Source organism: Delphinapterus leucas, chromosome 16, assembly GCF_059928025.1.
Source record: "Delphinapterus leucas isolate spDelLeu-1000000601 "Yukka" chromosome 16, BTC_Dleu_Yukka2, whole genome shotgun sequence".
In the NCBI taxonomy this organism is placed as follows: Eukaryota; Metazoa; Chordata; class Mammalia; order Artiodactyla; family Monodontidae; genus Delphinapterus; species Delphinapterus leucas.
The window spans coordinates 80,029,966-80,042,104 of record NC_143144.1 but is presented as its reverse complement, the minus strand read 5'-3'; the positions used below and the strand labels follow the sequence as shown (position 1 = coordinate 80,042,104).

The window sequence follows — 12,139 nt, the reverse complement described above, 5'->3', positions numbered from 1 at the left end:
CAATTGGGAGGGAAAGAACCTGGTCTGAGTGGGTGCTGTTTGCCCTGCCCCCAGTGGGAAGCACCAGCTTTCCAGACAACATCAGGCACTTCTTCAGGGCAGAGGGGTTCACCAGGAACACAAGAGGCTCCCGTGGGACTCGGGAGGGTGAAGGAGCCCAAACACTTACAACCAGGAGCCACCCTGGAAAGGGCGCATCCAGCGCAGCATGGGGGGCATGTGGGCTCCAGGCAAGCCCGCCCGGCCAGCGTGCAAGTGTCTAAGAGAATGGGTTTAATCAAGTGATAAAGGGTTCTGGTTTTGTTTTTAAGCTCTGCTGGGCAAAGGAAAAGTATCGCTCACTTTTCTCTGTTCCGGTTCCCCGGTGTGGTACGGACCCTGCACCGTTCAGGCTGCCGGGACAGTTTCCCTGGGCAGCTCTAAGGAGTCAGTTAAAGTACAACAAATGCTTGTCTTTCTGGAGGTACAGAAGTTGTACTTTTTTTTTTTTTTTTTAACTAGATGATGTGCGTCCCACAAGTCTGGACCTCTGCTTAAAGGACACACCTCATGCGTGCACACTGGGTTAGCAGTGTTCACCCAGCAAGCCTTGAGTGGGGAGCGGGCAGCGGCCTGGGTTCTTGGGAGCCTGGGAGCCAGCTGCCTGCTCGGCCGGCTCTCTGCCCAGCTCTTACCTGAGCTACATGGCCTGAGAGCATCTCACTTGGAGGCCGTGACTCAGTAAGATCCATGTTGTATTCAAGAAACTAATCTACTTGTCAGGGCGCTCTGTAGCCATCTGTGGACCGAGCCTCCAGCTGCTTTTACAGAGAACGCTAAAATCAGGGCTGAGGAGTGGCTTCAAAGCAGCTGCCCCCCCGCCCCCCGCCCCTGCCCCCATGGAGCACACCCAGCCTTCCGGGAGCCCCCTTAGCGTGGGTCACCCCCAACAGCCCAGCCCCTGGGTGCTCAGAGGGCCTGGTGAGGCCACATTTCCCCACACTTGTGTTCTTTCTTAATAGCTTTGTTGAGACGTATAACTCAAACGCCTGTACCATTCACTCAGCGTGCCAGTGTGGTGGTGATTAGTATATTCACAGCTGAGTAGAGGAGCCCGGCTTCCGAAGACCAAGTAGCATTCAAGCTGCGATAGTCGTAGTGGGGAGAGGGCTGCGTGTGCAGTGACCGCTGGGCCTCCTTCCTACCTGGCTGTAACGCTCATCACGGGGGCCTGTGGGCAGTGCCTGCACAGGAATACTTAAGAGATAACTTGGGTTCTGCTCCAGACCACCACGATAAAGCAAATGTCGCAAATAAAGCAAGTTATACGAACTTTTTGGTTTCCCGGTGCGTATACAAGTTACGTTCACACTGTAGTCTGTAAAGTGTGCAACAATGTTGTCTTTAAAAACAGTGTTCGCACCTTAATTTAAAAATATGCAGGAGATGGTGACAGTAGACTTACTCAACACGGGGTTACCACAAACCTTCAGTTTGTTTTAAAAACAAAAAACAACAACAACGTGGCATCTGCAAAGTGCAGTGAAACGAGATGTGCCAGTAGTTGCGGGTACACGCAGTGATGGCACGGCCGTCTGCACTTTCGTTAAAAAATATTTCACTCCTTTTTATTCCCCAGTGCTAGTTTTAAGCCAGGTTGTCCTGTCTTCAACCTTTAATCCCGCTGTTTTTCTAGTACTTGACTTGGGGCTAACGCTCAGTCAGGGTCGAGTGAAAGTTTCCTGCTGGGCAAGGTTCTAGACGGCTGGGTGTGTTGGCACTGCGGAGCTCAGGTTAGCTGTGGCCAGGTGGCCTGTGCCCACCCCTCGGGCGCCTCAGGAACCCTGTCACCTTCCCAGGCCTCGGTGCCCTACGTGCGGAGCGAAGAATAGAAAACTTCCTTCCAGAGAGGGAGAGACTGACACGAAACTCCCAGTGACCAGGCCGTATGATTCAGCATCAGATAGGGCTTCTAGGGTGTTCCAGGGGAGAAGAGCTGGGGGTTCATTCAGGAAAGTGAGGAGAGAGCTGTTTCAAAAGCCCACACCAGAATCCTGAAACCACAGTTGGCCAAGGCCTTGGAGAAGGGCCCTTGCGAGTGCCGTGGGGAAGAAGCAGCCTAACCCATCACTGGGGGAAGGAGAGAGGGGCTCCAGCCCTGACATAAGGATGCCTGTGACAGTGAATTCATCATTACTGAACTGTCCACAGCTTGATCCCTGCTTGGGGCACCTACCCTGCAGAAGTCCATCCCCTCTGGGATCTCTCACCTTGATCTGTCCTGGCAAGACCTGGGGACAGGCCTCGGGGGGTTTCTGCAGCACTGGCGATGGGTCCCTGCTGGTGGAGGACAGGTGGGCTCACCGCCTTGGCCTTGCCTTGCTGGGCACGTCAGCTAGCTATTGCTGTGTGGCCGATCACTCCGGAACTTCCTGGCTTCTAGGCAGCTGAGCTCAGCTGGGACTGGCCTCCCCACCTCAGCTGGGACGGCTGGGCCCCAGCCCCGGGGTCCTTCCTCCCAGTGCCTCCCAGCTCCCAGCTAGTCTCAGGCTCCTGTGTGAGTTTGGGTGGTGTGACGCTGACCCCGGAGGCCCAGCCTTGGAAGAGGTGCCGCAGCACCTCTGTCACTCTGTGTAGGTCAGACTGAAGTACGAGGCTAGCACATTTCCTGGGGCTGGGGAGGTGGACCCCCCTCTTGGCGGGGGGAGCAGCAGAGTCACATTGGGAAGGGGGCAGGTGTCACAGGCCATCGGGAACAGTGCCAGGTACAGGTGAGGTCCTTGCTGTGAGGGGGTGGGTGCAAACCCAGGCACCTGCCACAGAGCCGAGCCCCACTCTGGGGTCCCTCTCCCCTTCCTCTCCAGAAGCCCACCCTTCTCAGCAGAACAGAGGGCTGTCCCGGAGTGACTGTGGAGGTCTGCGGTCTGCTCCTGGCTGCGGGGACCTTGCGTCCTTCCCCTGGGGCCTCCCTACGTCTCCCCGCTTCTTCCCATGCTCACCGTATTGGTGGAATGTGTGGAACATTGACCTTCACCTTCCTTTACCCATTCCAAGAGGAGGTTGAGCGCACTTAATTAAGCTTGGCCAGCAGATGTCAGCTAGCCTTGCAGGGCAGCCCTCAGGGCATTGTGGTCAACAGGGACTCTGAGGCCAAGAGTGCTGGGATCAATTAGTGATGCCTGCCATGAGCACCGAAGAAGAGTGGTTGTGTATCTGCATCCGTCGTCCAGGTTTGCTTTACTTCCTCCTCTTCCTCAGCCCTGAACACACCAAGGTTCATCATGGCCGTTCAGCTCCAGCCTGCATTGAATTTCAGGATGTTCCGATTTCACTTGGACTGTATTAGACAAGTTGACTTCCACATCTCGGCCCTGATTGAAACGGACTTCACGCTGATTCTGTTTTAATTTAATTTAATTTTATTTTTTGGCTGTGCCGCGTGGTTTGTGAGATCTTAGTTCCCTGACCAGGGATTGAACCTGGGCCCCCGACAGTGAAAGTGCGGAGTCCTAACCACTGGACCGCCGGGGTATTCCCTTTTGAGGAGAGCTGTTTCTTCCATAAGCCAGATTCCCTGTGTGTTTAGAGGTCCCTGAGGGAGCGTCCATGTCTGCTTCCTCTTTGGGTCCCTAGAGCCAGGCCAGGCTCTCACATGTCAGAGCTTGGAGGTAAGGAATTGGGAAGGAATGAGGTTGGATGGGGTCTCAGGGTCCACTTGGAGAGGGCAGCCTCGGCCTACAAAGCTGACGAGCAGCTGGAAGCCCGTGGGCCGACGTCTGCTTCAGTGACTGCCCTTTACTTCCGCCCTGGCCAGGAAGCACGCTGTGATTCTATCAGGTCCTAAAGCCAGAAACTGCTCTGGGTCCTCAGCCTCCGGGCTGGAGGTACACTGTTCCTTGGTCATCACCTCCATCCCGAGACGTTTCTGCCCAAGATCCTGGGCCAGCAAGAAAAGGCTCAGTCCCCCTCGGGCCAGGCAGGGCACAGGCAGGAGGACACCTCCTGGAGCGGGGAGCTATTGGGTGCAAAACAAGACGTGAAAAGCGAGGCAACCTGAGAAAAATCGCGTTCTCTGCTGTGCGGGGAGAGCATATCTGCACTTGACCGAGTTTTCAAAACCAAACTGCGGCCTGGCCACATCCCAGATTGGCCCGGAGGTGTGGGAGGGAAGTGGACGCAGCTCTCTCGGCCTGGGAGAGCTGCCCAGGGACACCGCAGGGAGGAGAGAGTTTGTCAAATGAAAAGGCAGATAGCAGTGTGGGAACAAAGATGAGATTTCCAACGGTAACTGCATTTTTTTTTTAACCTTAAAATAGTGCCACACTTAGCACACATTTTGTTTTAAATATCTTTATTGGAGTTTAATTGCTTTACAATGGTGTGTTAGTTTCTGCTGTATAACAAAGCCAATCAGCTATACATACATACATCCCCATATCCCTTCCCTCTTGCGTCTCCCTCCCACCCTCCCTATCCCACCCCTCTAGGTGGTCACAGAGCACCGAGCTGATCTCCCTGTGCCATGCGGCTGCTTCCCACTAGCTGTCTATTTTACATTTGGTGGTGTATATATGTCCATGCCACTCCGTCACTTCGTCCCAGCTTCCTCTTCCCCCCCGCCCCCGCACCCCGTGTCCTCACGTCCGTTCTCTACATCTGCCTCTTTATTCCTGCCCTGCCACTAGGTTCTTCAGTACTGTTTTTTTAAGATTCCACATGTGTGTGAGCGACACACGTCTTAGTGCGAATCACTGCCTTGCGGCCGCTCTCTAGACCACCCATTCCCCTTCACCTGCTCACATCGTCCCTCCTGTGAAAGGCGAGGGGAGCTGCTGTGGGGTGGGCACCTCCCCGGGGTGTCTGGGACAGTCATTGCCTTCCCTCACTTTGCAGAACTGCTTTCTGAATCAACTCCAGCCAACTGCAGAACATTTGTTGTCGACAGTTTAGAGCAGTTTTTATAACATGGATAAACATGTTTACAAAGCAAGGGAGATGTCTCACCCCAACGTGAGGCTCCGCAGCCTCCTTTCCCAGGCAGGATTCTGCCACCGCAGGCCCTGGGTGGTTGGGTAGACCCCTCAACACAGCCACGTTTCCGAGTTGAAAGCCGAGTCTCAGACAGGGGCTCATTTATGTCCCAAGGTCAGCATCTGGTTCTCGGTTTGGCCCCAGTCACGAGTTGCAGCTCTAGGTCGTGGAAATGCAAGCCTGTGAAATGTGCCGCTTATCGGACCCTCGACCTGGTTGTGTGTCTGGCCTTCTGTGGATCAGCCTGCTGAGCCCAGGCAGTAAGGGTGGAGCTGTGCTGCTTTGCAGGAAGTGGCCTTTTAATTGGGGGAGCAGCTGCATTCGAGGGGAAGCTGTTCTTTGGGTGGCAGGAGACACGATCAGACCCTTGGGAAGTGGTTCAGGCTAGAGGGCTGCCGCTGCGGGCCTGGTGTGTCCTTCCCTGCCCACTCCGGACCACGCCGGGCCTTGTGTGGCTGCGTCTCCTTCTCCCCGCGTGGCCGCCTGCACGTGAGGATGGGAGCTGTGCATGCTGCCTTCCAGGCCACCGCGCCGGTCCTGGGAGCTGAGAATCCGTTTGATTGATTGCGTCCAGAGCCTCGTGCTAAGTGTGCAGGGCAGTTCGCCGTTTGTCTCAGGTCTTCCTAAGGCCTGCACGGGTCTCCCATCTGTGGACCTTTCCAGGTACTTGTTCTGGCGTCAGCTGTCCAGACGACTGGTGCCGCCCAGAGGATCCTGGCAGCTGCCTTTGGGCAGCAGTGAAGATCTTTGGGTGGACTTGGGCTGTGTGGTGGGAGGTCCTTTTCCCTCAGTGGTCCCAGCCCCACGTGTGTGTCCTTTGGGGGCCTCAAGGGGTAGTCCCGCTGTACTTGGCCAACCCCAGTCAGGTGAGCAAGGAGGTGACCCTGCACAGGTGTGGCCATCCATACATGTGACCGTCATCCCGTTACCGTAGCCAGCCTAGCATGGGGGTTTTGAGGCTGCTGTGGTGTTGGGATGCTTCATAAAATCTGGTCCATTGTTAAAAGAGGGCTCTCTGGGGACTTCCCTGGCGGTCCAGTAGTTAAGACTTTGCCTTCCAATGTGCAGGGGGTGCCGGTTCGATCCCTGGTCAGTGAGCTAAGATCCCACATGTCTCGTGGCCAAAAACCCAAAACATAAAAACAGAAGCAATATTGTAACACATTCAATAAAGACTTCAAAAATGGTCCACATCAAAAAAAATCTTAAAAACAAAAACCCACAAAAAACCAAAGAGGCCTTTCTGCCTGCTGTGGGTCAGACAGTTATTGCAGCCACTGTCCTTTGGGGTAAAACTGCTCAATAACTGACATCTGAAAGCAGCAAAATCATGGCCCTGAGACAGTTCGGTTCTTGAGTTGCAAGCAACAGAAGCCGACTCAGACCTTAGAAAATGACACGTGGTTCTGTAGGAAGGATGTCAACTGAACTCACACGGTGTCCAGAAAGGCCAGAAAATGGATCTCAGAAACACCACAGGGCAGCTTTGCGTGGCAGGAGTACGTCATCCCTTTTAGCCAACAGCAGCCCTTTCAGCCTGTGTCGCCTAGGGAAGGAGCAGTTCCAAGAAGAAATCTGGTGCTGTTATCCAGATAAGGTGGCATCAAGGCTGGGCGGCCAAAAAGTTACCGAAGTCCTCCCTGGGGCCCACCCCTTTCCACCTTGGAATTCATGAGGCCTTTGCACTTGGCATTCACTGGACCGCTGGCTACTCTTAACAAAACTCCGGCATCTCAGCCCGGCGTCGTCTTTGTTTTCCACTGAGTGTGTCTAATTGCACAATTATTTGTGTGCAGCTGCAGCTCTAAGCAATACCAGGTCCGGGGCAGACGTCAGAGCTGGCCTGGAGCTGGGGCTCTGCGTCCCTGCTTGTGCCAAAGGGAGCCTGAAACCAGCAAGTAATTGACACCAGGGGAGTCGGCTGAGCTCTCTGCCCTGCAAAGTTAATGCTGGACAAGTTGTTGAAAGCAGTGCACTGGCACACTTTCCTAGGTGTGTCTAGTTGCAGCTGGAATTATTCTGAAATGGATAGACCGAGTTCATCAACAGAAAGGGGACTGTAGAAAGGGAACGGTCATTTTGACTACAGGGCCACCAGGACCCTCTGGCCCTCATTGGCAGGTGTTTCCTCGGACTCTGCGGGGTCCCTGGTACTGTTTGAGGCAGTTCTCCTTGTTCCCTTAGCTTGTCTCCTTGACTGTAAAATGGGAATAAGATCCATCAGCGTTGTGTGATTCTTATCAGCCTTGGAGTTTGTGGGGCTTGTTTCTTGGGGTCCTAGCAGTGTCTAGTAGTTGGCAGCCTCGCTTTTGATCACAGACTCGTTTTTCATGACTTCTCATTAAACGTTGTGCCTTGCTTTTCTCCCCTAAATTCCCTTGACCGTAGAGGAAATAGGGCTTCTCCCTCCAGCCTGAAAGCCAGCCCCTGAGTTGGTACCCCATTTTCCATAGTCTCTGAAAGGGTCATTTGCCATCTTAATACCTACAGCTCTTAATCCATAATGTGTCAATTCTGTTCTAATACACTAAAATTTTTTCAAATTGTTAGAAGCACTGAAGGATGTTGATTAACGTGAGGTGAGATAAAAAGTCGAATTGCAACTCCATCTTCCCAGCATTTCCTGGGGTCTTCTGGGTACCTCTGTCCCCGACTCCAGCAAGACTGTGGGACAGAGGGTGCTGGGCACAGTGGCTTGAAAGTAATTGGATTCCAAGGTGTGCAGGTGGCTGAGTCCCTTCTGGAACTGAAGGAGCATGTATATACGGTATGGCCTCTTTCTTTGTAGAAGTAGACCTTGGCAGTGACCTGGCTAAGCTGTCTCACCCTCAGGGCTGGGGGTCTCACGTGGTCCCCGTAAAGCCCGATCCTCAGCAGCCCCACGCTATAGTCCCTGCACCTCATGCAAAACACCTGTGAATCTCGCCCACTCCCACCACCCACCAAGCTGTCCCCACTCAGCATCCTTCCCCAGCCTGAGCACCTCTGAGCAGCATGATCCCCGTTGTATCTCCATCTCCTGCCTTACCATAAAGAGCTTGCAGCCGGTATCCAAGCCTCAGGCCTCAGGAACCTTGGCGTCTTGTGGACCAGCCTCAGCTGCATTCTGCATGCCCAGCCTGAACAAGGGCAAAGGGTGGGTTTCGCCAAAGAGAAAGGCGACCCAAGTCGGGGAGGGAGGCGATCGCTAGGCAACCCGGAGTTTGTTTCCCAGGTAACGGGATGCATGCATTGATGCTGTGGATGGACATGTTGTGGTGACGGCCCCTCAGCCTCTCCAGACGACTGCCTTGTGCCCACTGTCGTTTTCCCATGTGGTTGCTTTTTAATTAACAACTCGGATTTCCAGTCGTGATCATGAACTTTAGAAACGTTGTCTGATTAACCCTCCTGCCAGCAACCCCCAGAGTGAAGTCGGGGTGTTCGTCACCCCGTGGGAGGGGCAGCCCGGGGCAAGTGAGCACATCTGCTCACGGTGTCCTGGAGGGGCCCCACCTTGGGCTCCGTAGGAGGTGTGTGGGGCGGGGGCAGAATCCGGAGGGGGAGAAAGGGTCCTTGGGGTGGGGTCACCTCACTTGACCGAGAGGGTAGGCGTAGGAGCTTTAGTGCGTCGACACCGAGTCGGCACCAGCCGCCCCACCTTCCTGCTGCTTCCTCCGGTGACGTACTTTCCACCTTGTGTCTCCATTTCTTCTTCTCTGAGGGGGACGGTGGTGCTGTCTGAAGGGTGAAGTGAGAAGGTGGGACCCGTGCAAAATTACTGCTCCCCCTTCTCCCTCCGTGGGGTCTCCGGGGCTCCTGTCTGAAGCTGTTAGCCTTGGTCTTTGGGGGAACCTTCTCCTCCTGTGCACACAGCACCTCAGCTCTTGTGGACCTGTCGGGCAAAGCAGGATGCTAGCAGGGCGCTCGCCAGCCCCCCAGCAGCCCGCCAGCCTTGGTGCCTGCGCCCCGCCTGCTGTGTGAGTTGAGGGCTGGTGAGGATGCGGGGTAGGGGATCCCTGTTCCCACTCAGAACAGAGAATGTTGAGGCTCAGCTTCACTTGGGGATCCAGGTCCTGAGGCGGCAGTGGGGCTTTGGCTGTCACTCGCGGGCTGGGAGGGCCCATGAGCACTTGCATGGCCCGGCCCGGGGCCGCCCAGAGGTGGCCTGCCCGGCCCCGGCTGCCCCAGCCTGTTCTACTGAAGCCAGGACAAAAGCCTCTTCTCTGCTCCGCATTCAAAGAGATGCTTGTCCCCCGGTGCTGCAGCTGTGGCGTGGGAGCGCCGTCTGGGGCGGCAGTCGTGCGGGCATGCGGGATGCCCACCCCCCGCCCTGTGCAGCTCCAGTGGCACTGTGGCCACAGCACCAGACCGGGGGGCTCCTCTTTCAGCATCTAGCCCAAGCGTGTGGCTGACTGGGTCCCGAGCCTTGGTGGCTAAGGAGGTGCCCCACCCAGTCTCAGGGCTGCCAGTCGGGGAGCTCTCCTTGCCAGCCGTTCTGAGCCGGGAGGCAGAGGTCCCGCAGGTGGGCGTGCCGGCGGCTCCCGCTTTGGCCTGCAGGAGCGCGCTCAAGCCCAGTGGCCAAGGTGGCCCCCAGAGGAGAGGATAGGTAGATTCCGTGTGTGGGGAAGGAGACAAGACGGGCTGAGCCGGGACTGGTGCAGTGGCCACGATCAGACTTTATCTGAACATCTGAAAACCTCCCATGCATGGAAAGCTGTCTTCTTGTGACTTGTGCTCTGTGACATCAAACACTTGTGATTTGATGAGAAAACAGGAGGTGCCCTGTCCTGGCCACCTCAGTGCTGCAGTTTCTCCCGAAGCCCAGGGGTGTTTCTCCCATGCCCAGGGCAGGGGGGTCATGGTGATTCAACATTGGGGCCAAAATCCAAGACCTTCCCGTGTGAACTTGAAAGGAATGGTTTAGTGGAGGAGGAATTGCCCTGGGCTGGTGCGTGTGCCGCTCGTGTGCCCCTTGTGACGGGTCCCCATGGTGGAGGGCGGACACTCCTCCCTCGTCTGGGTTGGAGGCGCTGCAGCTGCGCTGGGCTGGAGAGCCAGCACTTAGGCAGCGTGTAGGGAGGCCCACCCCCGGCCTTTCCCCACCAAGCTATGGGGTCGAGCATCCTTTGTCTCCATCAGAAGCACCAACACGTGAGACGGCTCTGGCTGGTCCAGGCTGCCGACAAACCATGCTTACTCTGTGGTCCTTTGAGAAATTCCGTTTGGTCTTTTGAGTCCCCGGCAAGCCGCTTGGCCTCACACGCACACCTCCTCCAGCATCTTGGACTGGCTTCCTCTCTTCACCTGGTCCAGGTGAGAGGGCCCCTGAACCGTGCCCAGGGCGCCTGTCCCCTCAGGGGTTTCCTCCAGGAAGCTCCCATGGGATGCTGGTGCCTCAGTTGTCCCGTTTCATTTTGGACCCTCTGCTGCCTGTGCGGAAGGGCAGTGGGAACAGGGAGGCACAGCGGAGGGAGGGGCCGAGAGGTGGAGCCTGCTCCAGCCTGGGGAGCCGTGGGCCAGGCCCCGCCTGTGTCCCAAAGGCCTCTGGGCCTTGGTGGTCTAGGGGCATACAGGTGGTGCTGTCCGTGGTGGCAGAGGCTGGTGTGGGCCTGACCGGGTCCCTGGGCCCGAGTTCCATGTGGCGGTAGAGCTTGCGCCGCAGCGCTGCCTGTTAGCTACGTGTGTGCTCGCGGATGGAGGCATCTCAGCTCCTGCGGCAAGGGAGCCGCACAGATGTTGCCGCTCAGTCTCCTTGGCTTGTCCCAGCATCCTCCCCGGACGGGGCGGCACATGGACGGTGGGGTGTGGTACCTCACTGGGAAGCACGGCCGGTGCGGGAGGCCCGGCCCCTCGCTGCGCTGTGCTGCCCCGCTGTGTGTGGGACGGCCGCTTCCCTAACCCACCCCTCCCGTCCTGTCCCCACCTCCCAGGCATCCGCCCCCAGATCATGAACGGCCCCCTGCACCCGCGCCCCCTGGTGGCGCTGCTCGACGGCAGAGACTGCACCGTGGAGATGCCCATCCTGAAGGACCTGGCCACCGTGGCCTTCTGTGACGCACAGGCCACTCAGGAGATCCACGAGAAGGTGGGTCCCCTCCTCACCCTGCCCGCCGGTCTGCTCCCCCCAGGTCGGGTGGCAGCAGCTGGCATTCCGCGAGCAAGTGCTTGGTGCTGCTGCTGCCCTGATGGCCCCCCGCCTTTCCACCCTCAGGTCCCCGCTGGCCGTCCCTCTCACCTCCGTGGGCCTCCCTGACCACGCCTCCGCTCCCCCCATTCCCCTGGCGTCACCGAGCAGGCCCCCGAGCACAGCCGGGGTGCCCCTGGCTGCGGGAAGCTGTCAACACCCAGGCCACGTCGTAGCTGGCTGTTTTCCCGCTGGACTCCTCTCTTGCGTGTTCAAGGGCAATGGGGGCCTCCAACCTGTGCTCTGCTCGCCCCGTCACAGGTTTTAAATGAGGCTGTCGGCGCCATGATGTACCACACCATCACCCTCACCAGGGAGGACCTGGAGAAGTTCAAGGCCCTGAGGGTGATCGTGCGGATAGGCAGCGGCTACGACAACGTCGACATCAAGGCTGCAGGCGAGCTCGGTAAGTGCCTGGCGGGTGCCCAGTGAGTGCCTGCTGGGGCAGAGGCAAGCCGGAACAGAGAGCACACAGTGCCTGCTTCTGGCTGGAGGAAGGGGGTTGGTTTCAAAGGGAACCTAGCCAGGCACACCTCCGAATACACAGGTAGAAGCGTCCTGCTGGGTTCAGAGGCCTCACCTTGGGACCTGTGGGGCTGGGCCGGGCTGTGTCACTTGGGAAGGATGCTAAGCCAGACAAGCCACAGGCCCTTCCCTGCAGAGGGGATGGTGAGTTGCCACACCTCTGTGTCGATTGGCCAGGACCCATCAACCTGAAATGAACTTGTGCTGGGTGCACAGCTCACGGTTTCTGGGTCTCCTCCAATCCTGGGATGGCGCTGTCTCCCCAAGGGCTGCTGTCCACACAGGAACCTTCCTAGGTCAGGACCAGTGCAGGTGGACCACTGCACAGCCCCTCCTGCCCATCCCTTGCCATTAGGGGTTTCCAGAGAAGAGCAGAGGCAGCAGATGGACACCCAAAGGTGGGGCTCCCGGCCGCTTTCCAGACCCCGGGCCGCAGGC

At 57.2% G+C, this 12,139-nt stretch overlaps 1 protein-coding gene across 6 annotated transcripts in view; it reads left to right on the top strand.

Moving 5' to 3' along the window:
- CTBP2 (C-terminal binding protein 2) overlaps nucleotides 1-12,139 on the top strand; it is a 162,414-nt gene that overhangs the window by 136,649 nt on the left and 13,626 nt on the right. For all 6 annotated transcript variants that reach the window (XM_030759224.2, XM_089898332.1, XM_022568487.3 and 3 more), the window contains 2 exons: nucleotides 10,923-11,077; nucleotides 11,438-11,582. In XM_030759224.2, coding sequence (XP_030615084.1) covers nucleotides 10,923-11,077; nucleotides 11,438-11,582 — 300 coding nt within the window. The remainder of the gene's footprint in view (nucleotides 1-10,922; nucleotides 11,078-11,437; nucleotides 11,583-12,139) is intronic.